Source organism: Pyxicephalus adspersus, chromosome 5 (assembly GCF_032062135.1).
Source record: "Pyxicephalus adspersus chromosome 5, UCB_Pads_2.0, whole genome shotgun sequence".
NCBI lineage: Eukaryota > Metazoa > Chordata > Amphibia > Anura > Pyxicephalidae > Pyxicephalus > Pyxicephalus adspersus.
In genome coordinates, this window is record NC_092862.1 from 9,011,165 (window position 1) to 9,035,141 (window position 23,977).

General features: G+C 38.9%; 1 protein-coding gene across 1 annotated transcript in view; it reads right to left on the reverse strand.

Annotated features, from left to right (window-relative positions):
• The window catches only part of PHF20L1 (PHD finger protein 20 like 1), a 62,387-nt gene that overhangs the window by 31,879 nt on the left and 6,531 nt on the right, over positions 1–23,977 (reverse strand). The window contains exons 3-8 of the mRNA XM_072410644.1: positions 15,578–15,749; positions 14,248–14,332; positions 12,408–12,496; positions 11,635–11,836; positions 10,680–10,805; positions 10,494–10,576 (exon numbers count right to left, since the gene is read on the reverse strand). Coding sequence (XP_072266745.1) covers positions 10,494–10,576; positions 10,680–10,805; positions 11,635–11,836; positions 12,408–12,496; positions 14,248–14,332; positions 15,578–15,749 — 757 coding nt within the window. The remainder of the gene's footprint in view (positions 1–10,493; positions 10,577–10,679; positions 10,806–11,634; positions 11,837–12,407; positions 12,497–14,247; positions 14,333–15,577; positions 15,750–23,977) is intronic.

Consider the following 23,977-nt stretch of genomic DNA (forward strand, 5'->3'; position numbering starts at 1 on the left):
TACCCAATATTGTCCAAGATGTTTGTATTCACGGTTAAATCCTTTCAAGTTCATTGAGAGACACAGGAAGTCATTCACCATCGAGTAGGGTATAACCTGTTTTAATAATGCCTTAGTTTTGTAACAAAGCAGTGTTCTCCCCAGAAGAATTTTTTTTTTAAGTTGGGTGGTGGCCCCCGTATTGTGATCCAACTTCTCAGTAACCATCTAAAAACAGGTGGGCGATTACTGAAAAATGCTGGGTGGTGCACCTGGCTAAAAGGGGCTGGGGAGAACACTGCGGTGCAAAGACTCTTCTATTAAAATACAGTCATTCACCTTCATGACGTCCAAAAGTAGCCAACTGAGAGGTGAGCAACACAGCCAAACAACAACTAGGAGGTCCACAAAACAGAAAAAACAGTGACTGTCTGAAGTTTGAAGAATTGCTTGATGGACCTTATGCTCGAAGCTGGCTTTGGATGAGGCCATAACATGAACCTTCAAGGACTAACAGAAGACCATGTTGAACCCATGCAAATCAGGGAGGAAGAAGCTTGCTGCTGGAAAGCCCAAGTAGGACTTGGGCAAACCTAATAGAATGATGTTTGACTAGAAAAGGCAGAGGTAAATCCTTGAGAATATTTTTTTGGATGATTGTTTATCTGAGACACTTCAAGACAATGTAACAAACCACATCCAGACAATGGCATATCTTCTTCTCGTGCTTTGGAGCTAGACCAAGACACAGAAAAATGGTCATGGTTAGGTAGAAAGACAAAGGGAAGAAAGAGTACTGCAGATGAAAAACAAAATCCTGAGCCTTATAACCACTTTGTCCTCATGTAAGGCCATAAGAATTACTTACAGGAAAGGACCAAAGGTTTACACGCTCTTCCCGCAGGTGGTGACAACAGTTAAAACTACCTTGCAAGTGAGAGTAGAAAGAAAAGAGTCACCAACAGGTTCAAGCAGTGGTTTCTAAAGCACAGAGAGGATCAAATTCTGATTCCACACAGTCCCTGGTGGACAAGCAAGAGGAGCCAAATGGTAATCTACTTGTACAAAGGTCCTAATCAAGAAGTATTGTGATGTATGACCTGGTCCAAACCCAACTGCAGGAAGGAGAGGATACATTTGTTTTTTTAGAATAAAGAGCAGCAGGAAGAAGATGCTTTCACTATGATAAAAAATTGAAAAAGAGAGCATGGAGCGTGCAAAACTCGGCTGATGACACTAGTGTTGAATCTCATTTGCCCCTCCTGAAGTATAACCAGAAAGAAAATAGGATTTTTAAAAGTGCTCAGCTACCTAAGGTAGACTTATATGTTCAGCATATCATGGTCCAGACAGAGCCAAAAGAAGATTTCTGTGCCCAAAGGTCTCCTTCAGGTTATCCATGTAACGTCCAACTGGATCTAGATACAACACTCTTAGGTCAGAATTGTGCCGTATTTAAAGATACTTAAAGGAAACTCCCCTGAAGTCTGCTAATGAAATCCACACTGAGTTTTAAAGTTATAAGGCACAGGAACGCAAGAAGGTCATCAGCCAAACCATAAAAATGATGACTTGGGCGATAGTATTAACCAGGCCTCAGAGAACGGACAACAATAAAGGTTCAATACCCTTGTGCAAAGGGTTCTCAGATGCAGGAGTAGCCTTGGCAGTCTGGAATGAGGGCGCCATGAAAGCCAAGTCTAGCAGATAAATCATCCTGAGAATCCCCAGATGGGTCAGGAACAGCAGAATAGCACCTGATGAGGAGTGCACTATTGAGGGTCTGAATATATACCCCAGCATAAAAGAACACTCGATGGATAAGGTGTGAAGAGAGAAGGTCAATATCATTACAGCATTAAACCTGCAAGCATTTAGGTCTAAGGGAAGAAGATCATCTCCAACAGATAATAGATATATGACTCAGATGGGGCCCCCAGCAATGCTAACACACTCTAGAACTGGAAAAAGCCCTGTGACTAACTAAACCACCAAAAGTTAGTCTGAAGAAGCACTGAAGCAGGATCCAGTGCCCAAAGGCCACATTCCAGGCACCCCACTATACACGAACCAACAGCCGACAGCCATGCTGGTAGCTAAATAAAAGAGGTTAACTCTCTGTGAAGCATTTTGCTTGAAGAAAAACAATGTGTTGACTTGTTTTCAGTAGAGCTTGCTAAAGACGGTCTTAGACATAACAAAAAAATCAAGTATGGAGGGAGAGGAAGAGGTTTCTAGATGAAGACTTTTTTATCCTTTACCCATCATCTCTTTGTGGTGGCAGCATAATCCTGTGTCCCTCAATGGACAATAAGTAAAACAGCTTTAGCACTGACTTAATAAATACAAGTCTTTTTTCGGGCCTATTTGTAACTTCTGTGCATTTATTGAACTAATGCAAACTCTAAAAAAAAAAACACAGTATTTTGGTGGCATACCTAAGTGTGATGGCTCCCTCGGCTCTCTTTGACTTTCACTCAAAATTTCTATAATATTAAAGAGAGCTAACAGAAACCAATAATTCAGAGGGTTCCCAAGTTGAAATACTTCACTTTATCCACATGTATTGCTACCCGCATAAATAAGACATTGAATGGTCCCCAGTGCTTGGTTTGCTATGGCTATAGTTACAACCTTGATTGTAATTGCATGGCATACTGTACAAAAGGCTCTTGGGTCTGTCACAAACATTTTCTGCAGATTTTAAATAGAAAAAATAGTAACAAAAGCCTGAAGTGTTCCAAATGAAAAACAAGTAAGCTGTAACTGGTAACATTAAAAGAGCCACTCATGAATTTTACAAGCATGTACCTACTGAGTTGGTCCACCCAACATAATATTTCAGCTTTGGATAGAGACAAATAAGCCGAATCACCTGCTATTAATTTACATTTTTCAGGAATTCAGGCAGTGAAATCTGCTTTTTCTTTATTGGGTTCTAGGGTCCACTGACCTGCCACAGTTTATAAGAGAGACAGGCTCACTTGCCTTGATAAACTATTCAGGTTTTTCCCATAATAGAAAATATAAAGAAAAATGTACAACTAATTCCTAGATCAGAAGGATGAGCCCATCCCAGGTACTGTAAAGAAACAGGAATTCCAGCTAGTCCAATAAGCACTCAGTGCCTAAATCAAACCACAAGCAACCCACCGGCTTTCAGAAGCTTAATATAACCTAAATGAATAACTTCTGCTATACTGAGACATATATACTGAGGTCATTAATTTAAAGACAGAGCACACAAAAATATCTGACAGCAGATAACAGAATTACAACACATAATAGAGAAACTTTACTTATTTTTATAAGGTCCATTGAGGGACCAGAGAATCGAATACTCTTGTGATATTACTGGCATCTTCAGGAGAATTTTGACTTTAAAAACAAAAAGACTCAACAAGACAGCATAACCCCATTCCTGCTCCTAATATGCCTGAAAGAAGTTCAAGAGGTACCAAAAGCATAAGCATCAATACAGAGGGGAAGAACATGTGTCCCTCAAGGGGTTTAAAGAAAAATATTTTGTTCCAGCTGAGGGGTGTTAAAGAGCAAGCTAAACAAAGCTAAAACCATTTTAACAGACCTAACTAAAAAGCAAAAAAAAAAAAATGCTTAAAAAGCCATCTAAAAGACCTCCCGCTCAAAACTAGCATCTAAGGAGGTAGCTACATCTGGTAGAACAAAGCAAAACATTTACCAGAAGACCGGGTAGCAGGGATGCACATCTGGAATGAAATCAGATGCTTGGGGACAGAAAGCCTAGGAGCCACTAAAAAGTCGAGTAGACTATTGCATAATTGAAAAGTTGAAAAGGATTCCCTTCATTAAGGCCAAAAGATTGGGTGATAATAAACCTAAGGGGCCTAGAGATGGTGGAACTAGAAGCAGGTTGGCACTGGCAAAATCTTCCACAAGAAAATGGAGGCAAATCAAAGCTGTAGAAGAAATTACCGGCCTAAATACATCCAATCAATGAAGAAGGTCTTCCCTTGTAGATTGGAAATAGACACAGTGATGGAAAGGGCAGATTTATTTGAAAGGAACACATCACTTATTACAGTTCAAAATGAGAAAAGGTTTCCTAAAAAGAGCTGTACGTTCTGACACTCTCCTTGCAGAGGTGATGACAGTAACAAAAACCACCAAATGTGTGAGAGCAAGAGAAGACCTAATGGGATTAAACAGACAATACTGGAGATCAGAAACCATATCATTATTAAGAGGCAAAAGGGTTGGTAAACAAGATGGGTAAGGAAGAGGTCTGTCCTTTAACTGTGACCAGGGTCAAGTTTTGGTCTAATTCTGACCGGAAGGAGATGAAGAACTTCCTGGAATGTATGGAAGTATGCTTTCTAAGCAGAGAACCTTGCTTAGAAGGTCATTTCATGGATAGAAGGGATCAAAATATATGAATGATCATGTGGTACTCTTTCCCTCGGTAACATCCCAAATTAACATCCCTAATGAGTGTGTCAATGGCGGCTTCAAAGCCCACTGTACTTCAAAAGGCATGTAAAGCAACCACCTAATGGACACGATGTCTGCATTACAGCCAAACTGCCTTACACTTGTACCAATATGATGCCAATGTGGGCATAAATCCTACAATTCTCTAGACCAGGGGTCGGCAAACTCCGAAATTTAGGCCAGATACGGCCTAGCCGGTAGTTCGTTCCGGCCTAACGCTCCCTGGCCGATCTGGCCTAATTACGGCCAGCAAAACGTGGCTCCGGAGCTGTGGGTTGCCAGGCAGATCTGCCAGAGGGCGTTCTGAACTACCGGAGCTGGAGCTACTGGAGCTCCGGTGCCGCCTCCTTGCTGTTACTTCCCTATTTACCGAGGTCGGGGTTGATACTTCCGCCGGCGTGGTAAATAAGTAGAAGGCTGCCTGAAGGGAAATCCCTCTCCTCCGTATGCATTGCATTTTCACTTCAGGGGGCGTTCCTTGGTGGTGGGCGGAGCCATTGGGACAAACTCAGAGTCCGGCCTAGTGTGCTCCCCCCCACCCCTGAAATGGCCTAGTGGCCATAAAAGTTTGCCGATCCCTGCTCTAGACAGCTGTAATTACTGAAATTTAAGGCAACAGCCATCTACTCGACCTGTTTAATCTAACGGGCTCTGTCTTTGAAGCGGAGGGGTTCCTCTTAAGGGTTTCTGGCCAATTAGACAAAGTCTGCTATACAGGCGTTCCCACCAGAATAGGGTTAAGGGATGGTCCTGCCAACAAGAACCTAACTCTAAGACGGCATTCTAACCTTTTGTTGGTAGGCACTTAAAATCCAGGGCTTCCTCCACTGGGACTATAATCATTTTGTATGATGGAGAGATACGCTGCTGGGTCATCAGGAGATTTACCTCATGTTTTAGTTAATATCTCTGGGTAAAGTACCAACAACTGTTAGGGACAAATCCTGTAATCCTGTCATCAAATGCCGGGTACAGTAGAAAGGTCTTGGATGTCTTAGAGAACTGCAGAGTCAAGATGATCTTAACTATTAGTGGCTTTAAAGGCAATACAGAGTAAGTTGCAGACCCGGTGTTAAAATCCAAGAATGTTGCGATCAGGCATTGACTAGCTCAGCTCAATACAACTGAAAGTAGAAGGTTAAGCAGCTCCTAGTGACTAAGGTCATGGTTAGGCAAGGAGGAGGAGGAGAGTTTTTACTAAATTGGCAGACAATACCATGGAGCAGCAATTAAGCCCAACTAAGATGAAAAAAGAATATCTGCCAGTGCTAAGCTTGAAGCCTTATTCTATTAGGTCTGAAGAAGCGCCTAAGTACGACCCAGTCCCCGCCACATTTCAGACACCCCACATGTCGAGAGAGAGAGAGAGAGACAGCGAGAGGCACTTACGAAGCATCTTTCTTGAAGAAAAATTAAGAAACCTGCAATAAAAATAGTGTTACCAGGACAATGCTGTATTTAGCAGAGTTGACAAAATATGTCTAACCTTCCAACCCAGCAATCTTAGTCATGATAGGAGTACGAGTGGCTATGGTGGCTTAATGTGTTTTGTGGTGGCCTGCTTCTAAATATTCCTGAAGGTGGAATCTCAATGGTATCAGAATCCTGTGTACATCAATGGACTCTTTAGACCCATTAAATCTTACCAAAAAAAAAGAATATTTTAACTATTAACTATTAACTATTCTAACTAAAAGAATATATTTTAACTATTTGTAAACTTCAACAAATTATATCCTTATCCCTTTTTTCTTGCACAACAGAAAATAGAGGTTATGAACTTTATACCTATCAGTTCCACTGCTGTCAAACAAATAGATATTGAGAATTAGAAAGGAAGAAATTAGGTGTGTAACTCAGAATTACAAATCCATTAATAAAATAATTAACATGTATGTTTCCACTACAATTTATTTGCCCCAGAATTGTTTAATAAAACAAAACTCCTAGCTTATATAAACATAAAAGGTTAGACTCTCCTTAGATAAATAATTATCAGGTAAAGAGAGAGAAGGTCTCAAAGTATAAAAATGTACCATAGAGATAAGAAATGATTCTACATCTGTGCCAAGGCCAAGAAATAATGTACTGGGGCACCAACATCAACAGAGCCTTCTGAGACAGCAGATTAAGGTATCTACTTTGTGTCAATTGGCCCAGAAAGTGTGTGAGTGCTTTTTCCAAGTGAAGGGTACATTGTTTTACTTCACGATACCACCCAAGTTTGCTCTACTAACTTACCATGTTTCTGAAGCAAACATAATCTTGAGGATATGTTTGTATTAAAACAACTAAGGCAACTAGCTGTTTACTATGGCAATGATCCCTTAAAATGTATATGGCCCTATGTACCTTTTCAGGTATTTTAAATCTTTACAAAGGTTAATAGAAAGTCACTCACATTATTTAACTTTAACAATTACTGGCTCTTAATACAAATATACAGCTGAATTATTATCTGAGGCTTTGAATACTTTAGAGAAGAACATAAAATAATAATAAAACACAGATTATCAATCAATACATGCAGGTATAAAAAATAAGTATATAAACAACTAAAAACAACAATAATATATTTAGGTCATTACATTTGCTGCTTCTACTGGACATGTGCCAAGTGCACAGAAATAGCCTAAAACATAAAAAAAAAAAAAAAACAAGTTTCATTGGAGAAGGCTTAGAGACAGCTTGTGATGAAATGGCCTTCTAAATCCAGCACCACAAAACTTTTACGTTAACAACGTATCTTCACCTACCCAAGTGTTGAAGGATTACCCACTGCAGTCAAGGGTAAAACAATAAACGCTGACCAAAGAAGTTTGCACAGCAAAACGAGAATGTAGTCGATTCTTCTAACTCTAAACCTTTTTTTTTTTTTTTTTTTCCCTAACCATTGGTATAGTACTAGGCGAGTAAAAATGCACATTAGGCAACAAAATTGTAACCTCTTTCATATCAACAATACTTTAGTTTTGGCTTAGCATCCTAAGTGTTGCCCAAAGCTTTGTTCAATCAACAGCTGTTGGTAGATTTATGCCTGACCTTTTTAGTCCCTGACAGTAAGTCATCAAGTGCATACTTTCCCAGATTCCATGGAAGAGGCTCATCGACAGTCCTGCAGTGTTTGTTACATCAGGGAACCCCTGAAAGTACTCGGACCAGGATCTGCTATATGTGCCCAACTGTTTGAGCTTGGACGTCACTGCATATGTGCTTGCCAGGGCCAAAGCCATGGAGGCTCCAGCAAGACCAGCCATGTTTCTGAAGAACAAACTATATATGGGCTGGGTGGGTCTTTCCATCTTTTTTACAGGTAAACTTTTGCTTTCTTTTTATTCAAGTATAGTATACTACATGCTTTTAGTCTACTTTCTTTGCAATATTGCAACCTTTTTTGTCCCTTGTCTTGGCTTTATCTTAACACGGACACTGGACTGCTATCTTCGTGTATCACAGGTTGTTCTCTCGTCTGCATGTTCATCTGGCCTCCAGTTCTCCTTTTGCTAGTAAGTCCCCGAAGCTTTTTCCTGGAAGTAGCCTTCCCAGGGTATTAAACAACTCTCAAGCTGTTTGGTATCAAAACACTTTTAGCACTAGGTCTAAACGGGGTTTAAATACCAGTATGGCCCTCTTGTATAGACTGCTTTTGGAGGTACCTCAGTTACTGAATCAGTTCCTAGGTATCTCACCAGACAACAGAGAACATTTACCTGTAAAATCCCATATTCAGCTTCTTCTCTCATGTGTTATGACCACCTTTCTTGTACAGCTTGATACATACTGAAGTTTGCTTGATATAAAAGAGGGTGAACAGGCTGCAGGGCCTTACCTACAATTTTGCTGGCCCATGTACAGTTTATCTGAGAGTGGCAATACTGTTAGCTTTGCCAGATTTCACATTTGGAGTAAGATGTGGGAATGTCACTATGTTGCTGATCATACTTCTGGGGACCAACAATGCAAGGATCTCCCTGCTTCTTTCTTTGCAACCACACCAATGACAACCACCAGCCAATCGGAAAACTAACTGCTATATCTGTACCTATACGGCTGTGAACCCAGACTGAACTTTATCTCACACCACTTCCCATCGGATGGCTGATCGCCTCACCTGGCTTCCTCTTATAAGATTCCCTATGGGTGGTTCTTACTGGCTGACATTCTTAACTAGAGCAAACCTTTAAAAAGAATACAGACTACAGAAAGAGCGCGTGTAAATTGTGCAATTGCATCTCTGCTACATTAACTTCAATGAGAGTGCTATGTAAACAAGGCATCCTGAGAGTAGGAGGGGTTATTCTAGGCTCACTGCAATTGTTTTCTAATACTCCTGGGGGTAGGAGTATAACATGTTCCTCAATAGATAATACTGAAGAGTCGATACACGTCATGGTTCAACCTATCCCCTACTCTAGTTCAAAGGTGAAACAAAATCCTTAGCGTTACAATGTAAGAAAAAAATTACTTCCTGACCCAGCTCATATGCCTGGATGAACATATCACTCTTTGTCTTCAAAACAAACCCATCCATAAGCTCCCTTCCACTTTCATAATAAAAAAATCAAACTGTGTTTAAACATCCATGGCATCACCATGGTGTCTTTAATAATCACTCTAGCACCTGTGGTTGGAGTTGGGGGAGGAATGGGCATTTTAGAACGGATTGCACTAGCAGGATTTGATTGACATTATTTCAGCAAATGGTCCATGGACAGCACAGATGGGCTCAATGACTTTGTTAATCTATCAGCCTAGAAATAAATTAAGGTTAAAGTACTGCCAGGAATGTATAATGCTCAGTCTACTGACAGTGTAAAATAAGTACTTGATTAAGCACAGGACTAAACACTAAAGCAATTGTGAGGATGACAGGAACCTCTAAAAACTAATTGGCAATGGAGGCTCCAATACTTTTAGGCCAGCAGAGCCTCTTTAAACATTGAAAAAAAAAACAAGTACACAAGCCCACTCCTAAAAGCTCATAATTTTGAGATAAAAAAAACACTTTATGAGCTAGTTGAGGTTGCAAAAATACAACTTCAATTAATTAACCATTACGAAACTAAAAATGACTAGGTAAACACTATTGTGGATAAAGAGTACTTACCATCAACTTGAAGAGCGGCAGCACTAAACATGTATAAGAATCTACATTCTGCTACTGAAATCGGCAGTAGCACCCAGTACAGTACAGTAAGAGTCTGAAAAGGACTCGTATTTGCTCAGAGTTTTATGGTCTAAAGACCAATATTTAATGACAAGTTAAATCACATTTTGGCCTTCCATATCTCTAAAAAATCCCAGCGATGAAAATATCCTGGTTCCTACTTCTAGGCTAAAAATCCACCGCAAATAAGTTGCATGTACAGTCAAAAGAGACAAATGACAGGGTGCAGCCAAAAATTACAATGGAGAGATCTTATCACATGACTCTCCTAAAGACCTCAGACAGTGGATGTCCTAATAACACTGTTTTAGACAGAGTTCGCAACACCTGATTACCACAAAAATCCACTCCACTTGATTCAATGTGATTCACTTCACTAAAACTTGTTTGGTGCCCATAACTGTGAAAAAAGATTTGAAAACTGATGATCCTAATATTTCTACATAATTTTCTTACTTAAAACTTGGCCTCACTTGTCAGTGAGCACTATAAAAACCATACAAAAAGGACCGGCTGTAGCAGGTGGGTGGAGCTGAGAATTTGCGTATAAAAACCTGAGACCCTGAGAGAAACCAGAAGCCAATGGACTTCTATGCAAAACTGAAGTACTACTTTTGGGTGGACTCACCCTTTAATTTAATAGTGCAGAAAACCAAGCTCTAAACGACGGTAATTTCGTTTAAAAAAATCTAAAAAAAAAAACGGGATGACAGGAGTCTGAACAACACAAAGACAGCTAGATAAAACTGTCTTCCCCTTGTGCAGTTGAAAAGCTTTGCAGCGGAACAGGCACTGGTTTTGGCTTGAGTAAGTTACAGCCCTGATGTAGGTCCCTGTTGGGATCTTGTAAAAGAATGACACTTCCCCAATTTCATACCTCTTCCAGCTTTGATGGCTTTTGAGTGACTTGTGCCTTCTTTTCTGCATCATCCAATACGACAGCTTTAGATGCCAATAAACCTGAACCATGAAGAAATAGGAGTTAGATCTCTATTTAATGCAAGAAGTGCATTGAAGCTTTATTAATTTAAAAGCAAGAAATATTAAAACTAAAAGAAAATACCTGTTATTTTATTTAGCCGGGCACGCTTTGCTTGGAAGGAGCTGGTCTGGCTCATTTTCCTCTTAAGTACCAGATCATCGTCTCTTTGTTGAGTGGGCAACTTTGAGACGTCTCCCAATGCAAACTCTGGATTTAGAAAACAAAAACATTCCGTCAGTCACAGATACAAAATATAAATTCGTTATGCATTAATCATAAACAACTCAAAGAATGTGGAAAGGGGGAGATCCTTGTTTTCCTTGCCGTCTGTCATCCCTGTCACAGCAGGATGAGGTGGGGGGGAAAAGACATCACTAGGTCAGGAAAACACAGACACTAAAGAAATCCTAAAAGTTTTGATTGCCAGGGTGAGATTTTCTTTACAACTTCCCGTTACCCTAAAGCCTATATGACCAAGACAAATTATATAAAAAATATAAGTATGATGGCAGCACAGTGGTTCAGAGGTTAGCACTCTGCCCTTTGTAGCACTAGGTCCCAGATTTAAATCTTGGCAAGGACACTATCTGCATGTAGTTTTCAGGTTCTCGGTGTTTGCGTGGGTGTCCTCCGGGTACTCCGGTTTCCTCCCATATTAACAAAAACATGCAGTTAGGTTAACTGGCTCTGCTCCCCAAAATTGACCTTATACTGTAATAAAGACATATGACTTCGTTAGGGACATTGGAATGTGAGCCCCTTTGAGGGACAGCTAGTGACATGACAATGCCACTGCGTAATATGTCGGCACTATACAAATACTAGTTAATAACAATAATAATGGTGCAGCAGGTTAAGAGTTTAGCTCCAGATTAATCTGTGGTGCTTGCTCCCAGTTTGACAAATGGGTTTCAGTATTTTTGACAGCAGGGCATGAATGATAAATAAGCAGAAAAAGATGTCTGTATTGTGCACTGTCATGGGTAGGGGGAATGGCTGAATTTAAATATACTTTAAGGTAATGACAGTGTTATACCTAGGTTCTGACTTGATGTTGGTTCTTCCTCCTTGTAAAATAAGTCTACGGGTTTACTAATGGTAACATCCCCTTTTTTCATAAATGTTTTATGTGGTTTTCTCTCTTCTTTGTCCTTATTGCTGTTCACCCTGGTCCTTGGTTTAGTTGCAGACTTATCCTTGGCAGCTGCAGCAGCTGCTTTAACTAAGGCGATCCAGTCCTGGATAGAGAAAAGGTTTTATTTAAGTTTGACAACACAAAGCAAACACAAATGTCAATCAGAGTTTGTGGCATTAATAAAGTGTATTTCTGGGAAAAAATGTTTTTGTGCATAATGTAGGAAAGAGGTAAATGCTTTGCAATGTTTTTTTTTGCAGTCTGGGTTAAATTTTGGGACATTCACCCCTTTGCACTGGTGACCACTGTCAAAGAATGAAAATGAGAGGAAATCTCCTAGAACAAAAGAGTGGGAATTTTGCAGTGGGGATACATAGTTCAGGAACAACCACTATGGGAAATTTCAGTTAAATTCCCATTTTTTTCTAGGACAGAAACTGAAGGGAAATTTTTCCAACAGAAAAAAAACTTGGCAAGAGCAAAAGTTGAGAAAAACAGGCAACAGGCGAGAATAAACCCTCTTCAAAGTAGGTACAGCTTTTTTGTATCTATTATCAGTTTCTTTAAATGTAAGAAGTGTGTGGGGGTGTGGGGGTATTTGCCTGTTTGGCATTAATTTAAGGCAAATAAATTAGAATCCCATCATTCAGAGAAAAAGGAATATATATTCCTACCTGGCCCTTTGCATCCTCCGGCATGGATTTAATGTGCATCTTTTTCAAGCACCGTATAACTCCATCGTAAAATTGCACAGTGTATGTTCCTAAAGCAGTATAAAAATACCACAACATTACTTACATTATCACTAGTATAACAAGGATAATTTGTTAAATTTACAATTCTGAATTGAGTAAATGTTTTAGATTAGCACATTACAATGTGTCAATATTTCTACACAAATTATTCAATCAAAATAATAGACTGCTAGATGTGCTATCCACAAAACAGTGTCATCCCCATTTTCTAAATAAATATTAATGGAAACACTAATATTAAACAAGCATAAACATCAAATGGCAGTCAGAATTTCTTAATTGCATACTTTTTCTACAAAAGCAACGTAAAGAACAACTGAAGCCAAAATGTTCCCATTACAATGGAGAGATTGGAGAAAAATCTGGTCAGATTTGTTTCCTTCTGTGTCCCAGAGGTTTATTTACTGCTCTTGTTGACCAGTAAATACAACAGCAAGTTACTGGAATTCCTTTTTTTTAGGACATGTGTTCTTATTTGACAAGTTTTTTTTTTTTATTCTTGTTATTCTGGCAACTCAAATCATTGATTTGTCCCTCACTTTTATTCCCAGTGACAATAATCACTACGAGAAACAGGGAGAGTAAATCACCCTTGAAAGGACAGCAATACAAATCAGGCAAGGGTTGTCACCTTTCCCTACTCTAAAACAATATCTGTATAAATCCTTCATTTTATCAAGTTGAAACAAGAAATTATGGCAGATTTACAGATTTTACATGTGGTTGCTGTGTTAGTTTTTTTAGGTCTCATATTTTCTCATATTTTGTAAGAATGTCTCTATTTTGTAGTTCCATCAATTCTTGTAACAGAGGTAAGTAAATAAATGCAGAAATGTTTGACGTCCAGCCTGTGTGGCAACTCTGTGGAATTGGCTCCCTCAGGAAGTAGTTTCAGCAACTACTATAGATTGCGTTAGGAAAAAAGCTGGATGATTTCTAGAAGTACAGATTTAAGATAGTACAAAAGTAAAGATAACAGAGACTGCTGATTCAGGGAACATCTCATGGAATCAGGAAGGATTATTTCTCCCCTGTTGGAGAAAATTGTAACAGGGGTTTTTTTTGCCTTTCTCTAGATCAACTTTGTCCATAGGGTTTTTATCTGGGATGTTTATTTCCCTAGTGGTTGAACTTGATGGACTTTTTTTCAACCTAACCTACTATGTAACTATTTTTGTTATATAACAGCCACAATTGATAATACAAGATATTTTAATGACTAAATATGGTGGCACTTTATATTATATTTATTTAGGTTTAGTGACACTTTAAATAATACTAACTTACACTCTCTTTATATTAAGCCCTTATTCGCACTAATAGCTGTGCTTATAAGTAGGTCACCTGCCTTCACCCTAGCTCACCCCACTGGCAAAGTGCTTAACCAACCATAGTGGAAAGCATTTTCCCCTAAATGAATGAGCTTGCTTTTTTTAGGCAAGGAGGCTAGCTAACCTGTAACCACAATATGTGTGAACAAGGGCTTCAATGGTTTATTTCACCCACAGAAAGGAAGAAAAACTCTTACTCTACTTCTTCCTACATGACAGCACTAGTGCTTGGTGACTGTAGGCCCCTATGTATCTCTAGTCATACAGAAGCAAAAAGAGCATCACCAAATACAAAGACTATGCTACACTTTTCTTAAATCCCAGATGCATGCAAAAATATTTAGTCTTCCCAGATACATTGCAGCCACATACACTTCAACTGGAGTAAAATCAAGGCTAACACATTACCCTGGCACCACAGTACAAACCTTCTGTATTTATGGCCTCAATCTTGGCAGGATAATACCGACAGTCGGTCCAGCGAGCTAAGACCTCTTCTCCTTCTTTGAAATCCTACAAAATATCAATGTTCATATTTTAAGTTGAGATCTTTTTTTCACAGTAAGCTACAAAAATGAATAAATAAAAACAAAAAAATCACTTGTCTTATCCTATTGTAAGGAAAAGTCCCAATAAGCATCAGAGTTTTTACCTCACAAAGCAGGGTAACAACCCTTTCTTTAAAAGACCTATTTTTCGCACACGTTAAAATACGTCTTTTTGGATAGAAATGTACTTAAACCCCACAAAATAATATATATTTTAGTGGAACCGAATAAAAAAAAGACAGCAGTTGCAATTTTTTTATTTTGTGCAATACTTACGCAATTACCAAATATATATTTTCTGTTAAAGATACAGTAAAATAATTTTAGTGCACACAAATACAATATAATTCAAATTGTCTTTCACAAAATAAAAGAGTAGGTTGAGTCAAGTAAGTAGATACCACATACACTCACCAGCCTCTTTAGGTGCAATTACCAGGTTTAACCCTCTTTGCCTTCAGAACTGCCATAAATATTTGTTGCATAGATGCAACAAGATGCAGGAATAATTTTGGGCAGCATGGTGGCTCAGAAGTAGCACTCTTGCCTTTGCAGCGCTAAGTCCCAGGTTTGAATCCCGGCCAGGACACTATCTGCATGGAGTTTGCAGGTTCTCCCTGTGTCTGTGTGGGTTTCCTCCCACATCCCAAAAACATGCAGTAAGGTTAATTTGGCTTCCCCTCATAATTGACCTTAGACTTCCTTAATGACATATGACTGTGGTAGCGGCATTAGATTGTGAGCTCCTTTCACGGACAGTTAGTGACAAGACTAACGACTTTGTACAGGGCTGTGTGATATGATGCCGCTATAAAAATACTGCGTAGTAATAATAATAATTTTGGTTCAGACTGACATGATAGCATCATGCAGGTGATACATATATGATGCACATCTTCAATTCTATCAAATCCTCCACTGGATTGATACCTGGTGACTATGGAGGAAACCTCTAACTCCTTTATAAGTAATCAGGCAGAAATTTTGATCACTCTTCCTCTACAACCACCAGCTTGAGGCTTATTTATACAATGTCATAGCCATGACTTGCAGGCAGCAAAAGAGTAAAATTCATCTTTAACAGGGTCTTAGGTGGCAATAAAAAAAAAAAAAAAGGTTTCTAACCCCCCCATCCACTTCCCATGTCCATATTTTTTAAAAGTTTTGGTTGGGTTTGATTTTCTCCATTATTACCGGATCTAACACTTACACAGTTCTCTTCTTCATCTCTCAGCCCTTCTTTCCGTAAAGAAGGCCTTTCCAGAGGACGGATCCGACTGCTGTCCCAAAATATCCACTCATCGTATCGGCTGCTCCAACGTTCAAAATGCACCAGCATTTTACCCTCCTCATAATCCATCTTCTCTATTTTAGCTGGATACCTGCAAAAATGAAGAAATCATGAGTAAGGATTCTCTCAAACATGACTCTGGGCATTCGCCAAGGGAGTGAAAGGAAACACCTTAAACATGTTATACAAACCAAAAACAGACACAAAAGAGAACTTAAAACGGACCGTCAAAAATGGAAACATTACCCCAGCCTTATGTCTGCCGCTCATAGACAAGAATCACACCACCATCCTTCTAGGAAGATGTCTATGGAATGCAAAGCAGCTGAAATCTCACTAGATTCCCCACATTCTTACTCGCATCAGAGGCAGGTAATGTCAAAGCTGCCTCCTGAACACCCAAAATCCTACAGAATGTTGAATTTCCAGGAGTAAGGAGCCCAGTAATGTGTTTCCACAACATAATACAGATCTGATCCACAGTGAACACACAGCACACAACATATAATATGTACGATATTCCCTGATGTGAACAAGCCCCAAAAGCAACTTTAGAAAGAAGAAACAAACTAGTTCAACTTTGTAACATCAAAGACTGGAAGATGAAGTTATATTTATAAATTTCACTACGACAGAGCATTATTTTACGGGGCGCTAAAACAGGAAACATTGACGATTTTCAAGGGATCAGAAAGTAAAGCAGCTTCAGCCTCAGTGAATGAGTAATTTATTATATGAAACCATCAAGATCAAGCCATTGGAAAAGCAGGAGATGATTTTTACAAATCCAGCCACTAGCCCTAGATTAGGTGAAACCCTACCGAGTATTTTTCCCTGTCATAGACAAAACCTTGTAATAGCCTAGCAAATACCAAGATGGACCTTTTATTGGAAATAATTTAAGTTTCAGTATTTGTAAACAGAAAACAGCTAAAAATAATGTGTGTTTTGTATATGTTGGTATATTTACTTATAACATAAACTTATTTATTAATTCATTATTTACTTTAAAACTTAAGCAGTATACTTACACTTGACCTGGCATCAGCCTCTGGATACATGACCTTGTTATAGATACAACACCTTGTTTATACATATACATTCATTTACATATGTGAATTTAGGGGTCGAACAATTGGGATTGCAGTTACCACATAATACTGAAGAAGTTTTCTTTTTTTTTTTTCAAATTTCTAATTTTAAAATAGCCCTTGCAGTATTTATTGAGTTAAATACCACTATCTTTATTGTACTACTAAAAGGGAAATATGTATTTATAACACACATAAAAAGAAGAGAACAAAAATAAACAACCTATGATTTAACGTGGTCCCTTCATACTTGGTCCTAGCTTTGTTGTTTGAATGTTAATATAAATGTATAAAGGAAATGAATATATAATAAACGGGCTCTATTTATGAATTATACCCCAGTCAATTCACTCTAGATTCATTCATAATATTTATTTGCTATTTATTTCCTATTGTGACGGCCCTACTGTGCATATTTGATGATTGGCCACTAGGTGGAAGAGCGAAGTCGTTGATTTAATAGGAAATGAAAGAAGATGTGTAGAGAGATTGAGAATTTCAGATGAATTGACAGGGGAATCATTTATAAACAGAGCCTAAAGAAAGAATTATTTTCATTGTATGCTTCTCATTTGAAGGCAAGTATGTAAAAAAATCACCACTAGGACCAAACCCTAGGATGTTTTAATGTACACCGCTGCCTAACATGTTGGCACTATACAAATCCTGTTTAATAATAATATATTGTTGTAGATACTTAAGAAAAGATATATATAGATATATATATATATATATATATATATATTTACATACCTATATATTATAGGTGTAATTAGATGCACGCACACACACACACACATACATATATGATACACGATTAAATAAATAAATTATATATATATATATATATATATATATATATATATATATATATATATATAGATATAGAAAGAGAGAGAGAGAAAAAGTGTGGTACTGGCAGGATCACAGGTGAAAATATTATAAACAAACCCAACAAACAAAGGAATAATGCAGGCACCGCATCAAATGATTGGTAAACTACAATACATTACACATTTGTTATTAGGTGTAGACATCCTTAAGATGGACGTATGGCCAAAATGTAGCTTACACAGTTCATTTCTGTAATACATTTCCATTCCCCCCATTTCTCTTAAAAACTGTACAAGTTCAGAAAAGGCCTGTTGATCTGCCAAAAATCAAGTGTTCACCCGGAAAACACTACTAGAGATTTCAGTGCAGCAGAGGCCCTGTGCTGCTCAAACAGTAAGGCTGCGTATACATGTGCAAATTTTAGTCCTGGAAAAGATCTTTTGTGATCGTTTCCAGTGTCATAAGACGGACAATTCCATTCTGTTCTATGCAGAGGGGAGGGGAACAAGTGAGCGACACCCCGCTGTGCTCTTCTCCATTGACTTGTACAGTGGTCGTTTATGGATCCATCAGAACGGTTCCAGCCCAATACGAGAATCGCAAGGAACACAGCAAATAAATGGAATCGCAAGGAACACAATAAAGGTTAGATTTAGTGGGTAAGTTCTTGTGGGCAGGGTGCACTTGTCCTCCTTTGTCACTGTCTGTATTCGTCTGTCATTTGCAGCCCCTATTTAATGTACAGCGCTGCGTAATATGTTGGCACTATATAAATCCTGTTTAATAATAATAGTGAATTAGGGTAGGGGTAAGAACCTAGCACAACATTCCATATCAATAGCATATAAATAAAATTACAAATATCCATATAGCATATTAACCACGCTTTATTTTGTAAAAGAGTGATTCTGACAATCTATAGAACACAATGAACATTAGGAAGCTTGGTGAAAACATGTCAGAACTAGTTACACTACACAGAGAATAATTTCAGCAGCCAGCAGAGGGCGATGTGCAGCCATTTACAGATTAAAAACATGCTTTCTGCATTTTTTAAATCTTTTTTTATTCACTGTTATAATTTACCTCCAAAAATGCAAAAATGTTACCACAGGTGAGTGGGCAAACAGCCAAAACTGCAAACATTGATACCAAAACGCCACCGATACAGACATTACAGTCAAAAAGACCACAGGTGTCTATACAAAGCTAGAGATTGTATGCAAACAGAAAAATGTCAATAAACCATTTCTTTAACCTCCTGAGCGTTACACTGAGGTCTAGATTTCTGTACCAAAAGTGATCCACTGTTTTTCATGAAATTTTTTTTTAAATTGTAGACCTGTAACTTACAGAAATATGTCCGAACAAGGGTTCTAGTAGATAATATGAATATAAAAAATGTTTGAAACACACAATCATGTAAAAAAAAAAAAATTACTTTTAATAAAATTAAAGGAAAAACACAAAAATCAGCAATGTAAACAAATCATAAATACTGAAAAAGCAGTAACTCTGTATATTGTAAAGTACTATATTATTCTAAAACACCTCCCTAGTGTGGCAATTTTTAAAACTTTGATTCTGTATTTATTGGAGTTTGTTTTGAATTATTTTGTATTTGATTGGATACGGGAGTTTGTATCCAATCCAATACAAAATGACAGTTTGAATTTACCAGGTATATACTTTGTAATTATTTGAATTATTTTGTATTGGATTGGATACACAAGTTTGTATCCAATCAAATACAAAATATAAATTTGAATTTCCAAGTTATTTACTTTTATTCTTTTTTTATTTTTTGTATTGGATTGGATACGCAAGTTTGTATCCAATCCAATACAAAATGACAGTTTGAATTTACCAATTATATACTTTGTATTTATTTGAATCATTTTGTATTGGATTCAATACAGGAGTTTGTATTGAATCCAATACAAAATGAATGAATGAGTTTCAGTTTGAATTTCCCGCACACGCGCCGACGTCATCACGCACGCAGGGAGGAGCCGTCCGGTTTTTTTTTTCTCCGCCGGACGGCTTCTCCCTGCAGAGATCATCCGGCGCTGGAACGAGGACGACGTGGGACGATGAGCGGGTCCAGGTAAGATGCCGGCCGGCATCTTGTGTTCCGCCGGCCGGCATCTTGTGTTCCACCAGCCAGCATCTTGTGATCCGCTGGCCCGGCGGATCACAGGATGCCGGCGGGCGGAACACAAGATGCCGGCCGGCGGAACACAAGATGCCGGCCGGCGGAACACAAGATGCCGGCCGGCTTCTTACCGGTCCCGCTGTCACCCGACGAAGGCACCCGACGCTGGAGAGATCGGCGGACGATGATCGATGGAGGACGACGCTGGATGAGCACAGGGGGACCAGGTAAGTAAGCATGTACAAAATCTCGGGCTTAACCATCCTTGCAGTTTTTTTTTGCCCGAGCGAAGGTCGGGCTTAACTGCAAGGTGGTTAAATTTAAAGCAAATCCATTGCTTTGGTCTGTGTGGCCAACCACAGGACCAGTTTAAAGCAAGCTTGAAGCAAATACCAAGGGGAGACAGTAGTTTGAAAATGATGGATTTGCAAAGATGCCTCTAATGTCAGAGACAGCAGCAGGGGCTGAAAAGTCAGAGACACCTAGCAACTTCTACAGGAGGAGCAGAAATATGTGGGTGTTGTGTAATGAAGAAAGGAAGCAACATATTAAGTAACAAAGTGTGTGCATATGGGTAACCTTAAAGAGAAACCACGTCTTGCCCATTTAAAGTGTATTCCTAAAGCAAAAAAAAAAAAAAGTGCACCGTAAACTGTTGTAACACAAGCATATTTGCTCAGTTCTCACCATCACTACCTATCCCCCCTCCTATTGTATGCTGCTTGCCCATCTCTTAGATTGTAAGCTCTTTGGGGCAGGGCCCTCTCCTCCTCCTGTGTCACTGTCTGTATTTGTCTGTCATTTGCAACCCCTATTTAATGTACAGTGCTGCGCAATATGTTGGCGTTATATAAATCCTGTATTAATATATGACTGGAAGAACTGCAGAAAAGGGTACTAGTAGGTTAGGGTAAGAACCTGAACTGGAACATTCAATCAACCAAGAAAACAGTAATAACTTTGGAGAAAGGATGACACTTCTGCATGGTGTTTGTGCAGAGCTGGACCTTGGCAACATTGTTATTGTTATTATTATTATTAATAATAATAATAATAATAATAATCAGGATTTATATAGTGCCAACATATTGTGCAGTGCTGTACATTAAATAGGCATAAGTTAAAGGTCCATGAAAATCCTGCAGCTATTCTGTGACGGCTGGGGGGCCAGCTTTTTAATTTCAGAAGTTGCCAAACCATTACTGTAATTGTACCTTAATTGTTATGCTACTTGCTTCATTTTTACTCATCTTGGTTAATCACGGTGGCTCAGTGGTTAGCATTTTGGCCTATGCAGTGCTGGGTCCCAGGTACGGATCTCGGCCAGTACGCTATCTGTATGGAGTTTGCAGGTTCTCCCCGTGTTTGTGTGGGTTTTCTCTGAGTACTCCAGTTTCCTCCCACATTCTAAAACCATGCAGTTAGATTATTGGCTTCCCCCTAAAAAATTGACCTTAGACTGTATAAAAGACATATGGCTATGGTAGGGACATTAGATTGTGAGATCCTATGACGGACAGCTAGTGATATGACTATGGACTTTGTACAGCACTGTGTTAATATGTCGGCGCTATATAAATACTGTGTAATAATAATAATAATCCCCATCCTGGATTCCTGAGCAGTCTGTCATTGCCAGATTAATATGGAGTCTGGGTTTGCTTTCAAACTTTTCTTCTGGCAGAATGTAAGATTTGTTCAAATCAATGTAAATTTAGGTACCTGCCGAAATCGTATAGCGACCAGTAGAGCTAAACACAAAATCAGAGTTACCCTTCACCTCTCCGACATCTGGAATTCTGGCAAAAACGTAATGTTACTAGATTCTACGGCCCAAGAGAGCCTGGATGACCTCTAGGAATTCCTGCAACCCTGATTGTTTCCTAGCTCGGCCTTCCTATTTATTCTCTATATTTCCCTTATATTCATAATGCATACACTCCAAGACCAAAAGGGACAGTTACAAAGTTGGCAAAACCATAAAACACAAGGGGTGCTTACAACAATCAGCTATTTTAAACACTTTCTAAGAGAAAAAAAAACATTTATAGTATGGTGCTGTAACTGGGAGGTGTTAGCTGTTTGTTGCTTTGTAAAGTAGTTTTAAAACTACATATCAATCTGAGACTACTCTATCCCTAGGATGGCTATGCTCTTATGGGATCTTACAGAATAGTGTAGTCACCTTGTGAAGGAAGTTTTCTACTATCAGAATCAATAGTTAAATAAAATTATATTAAAACGAGATTTACCGTCCACAATAAGCAGCTTTGAAACCAACATCAGTGCAGATTTGACTACGGATCCTGCCAGATCCCCACATCCAGGAAAGGGACAGTCACATTGTGTTTTAGGATGTTATAACCTTCTAAACACACTGATAACCCAACAATCTATTCACCAATTTATTTCAATAGAGTTTGATCAGCACAGAATTAGGCTACGTATACACGTGCAATCACTGTCGTTGGAAAGTATCTTTCACGATCCTTTCCAATGACTGCACGATGCACGATTGAGTGCTGTATATACAGCACCATTCTGCTCTATGGAGGGGGGAGAACGACGGAGCAGCACCCCGCTGCACCCTGTCTCCTTCACTTCCATTAGGCCTGTTCGTTGTCTCTTGTCCATGGATCCGCCAGGACGGTCGTTCGGACGATGGACGACAAGCGCTGTACACATGCAAGATTGCACGTGTGTACCCAGCTTTTATCAGGTGAAAAAATACATGACACAAAACATTACCTACTTGTTGTATGCCAAACACACTACAAATACAAAGACAACATGCTAGAATTGATGTTTATTATGGGCAGCATGGTGGCTCAGTGGTTAGCACTCTGGCCTTTGCAGCTTCTCCCCGTGTTTGTGTGGGTTACCTCAGAAGTACTCCGGTTTCCTCCCACATTCCAAAAACATGCGGTTAGATTAATTGGCTTCCCTCCAAAATTGACCTTAGACTGTATTAATGACATATGACTATGGTAGGGACATTAGATTGTGAGCCCCTTTGAAAGACAGCTAGACATGACTATGGACTTTGTACAGCGCTGCGTAATATGTCGGCGTTATATAAATACTGGATGATAATAATATTGTGCACTGACTCAGACACATAAAGGGCTCTTTTTAGAAAACAGGGAGTAAGGCATTCCTTCAAACATTACTGCCAATGGAACACATAAACCTGAAAGATTCGCAAAAGGGAATGTTTGAGGGAATGTCTAATTTCCCTGTTTTATAAATAGAGCTCAAAGAGTATAAAATACATAATACCCAGCAGGTATACCATATATTATAAATACATGTCAGTGTTCAACCTAGACATTTTTTAAAGCTGGGTGGAAAGAAATCGTAGGTGAGTGGCAGCTCCTGTATTGTGAGCCAACTCTTCAGTACCCACCCAAAAACAGCCGGGTGGTGAAAAGTGCCGGGTGGAGCGTCCAGCTAAAAGGGGCTGAGGAGAACATGTGCTTGTGGTGCTCTTGTTTCAGATATATTAGAGAATTGGTTAAAACCCCTTTTTCCAAATACATTGTATGTTACCACGCTCATTACTGCAATGCATGATAAGGATTATTGTGTTGCAAGGTTTTAGGCTGGCCTAACATCAGTTTAGGATGCAACTGAGATTATTCAGAATTTCAATGACAGGTGCTAATGTCCTGTACATAACTGCTTTTAGCAGGTTTAGCCCATTGACCCAGACACTAAAATCTGCCCCCGACTAATACTTCAATGTGCAACTATTTGGTGTGTGACATCTTCATTGCTAAACCCGTTGAAAACCTTTTTTCAACAGGTTTTGCTTTAGTTTCGATTTGCTGCCCACAGTTCCAGAATAGGTCACAAATACAATACACAGAAAAAGGCTGCATATACAGATAAAGTGGACCTGACGTGACATTTTCAACATATTTAAAAGAGTGGCTATCGCTTTTACATAATGAAAAAAATGAGCTTTTTTTAAAACTTTTTAGAGGAGGTTCCCTTCCATCTTTACCACCACGGCTAAACACAACAGCAAAAAAAAAAAATGGTCCATATATTGCAGCTTACCAGGCTTTGTACGTGGTGGTTGTATTAGGTTACATTTACAGGTTTAACACCTTTATTTTTACCTGGTAATCCTACAATACTTATTCCTCCACCACTGTTATCTCTAAAAGGAGAAATGTTTGCCACCCAGTTTGGACTAGAAAAATGTCTTTGTTTTTTTTTTTTAAAACATTTTTT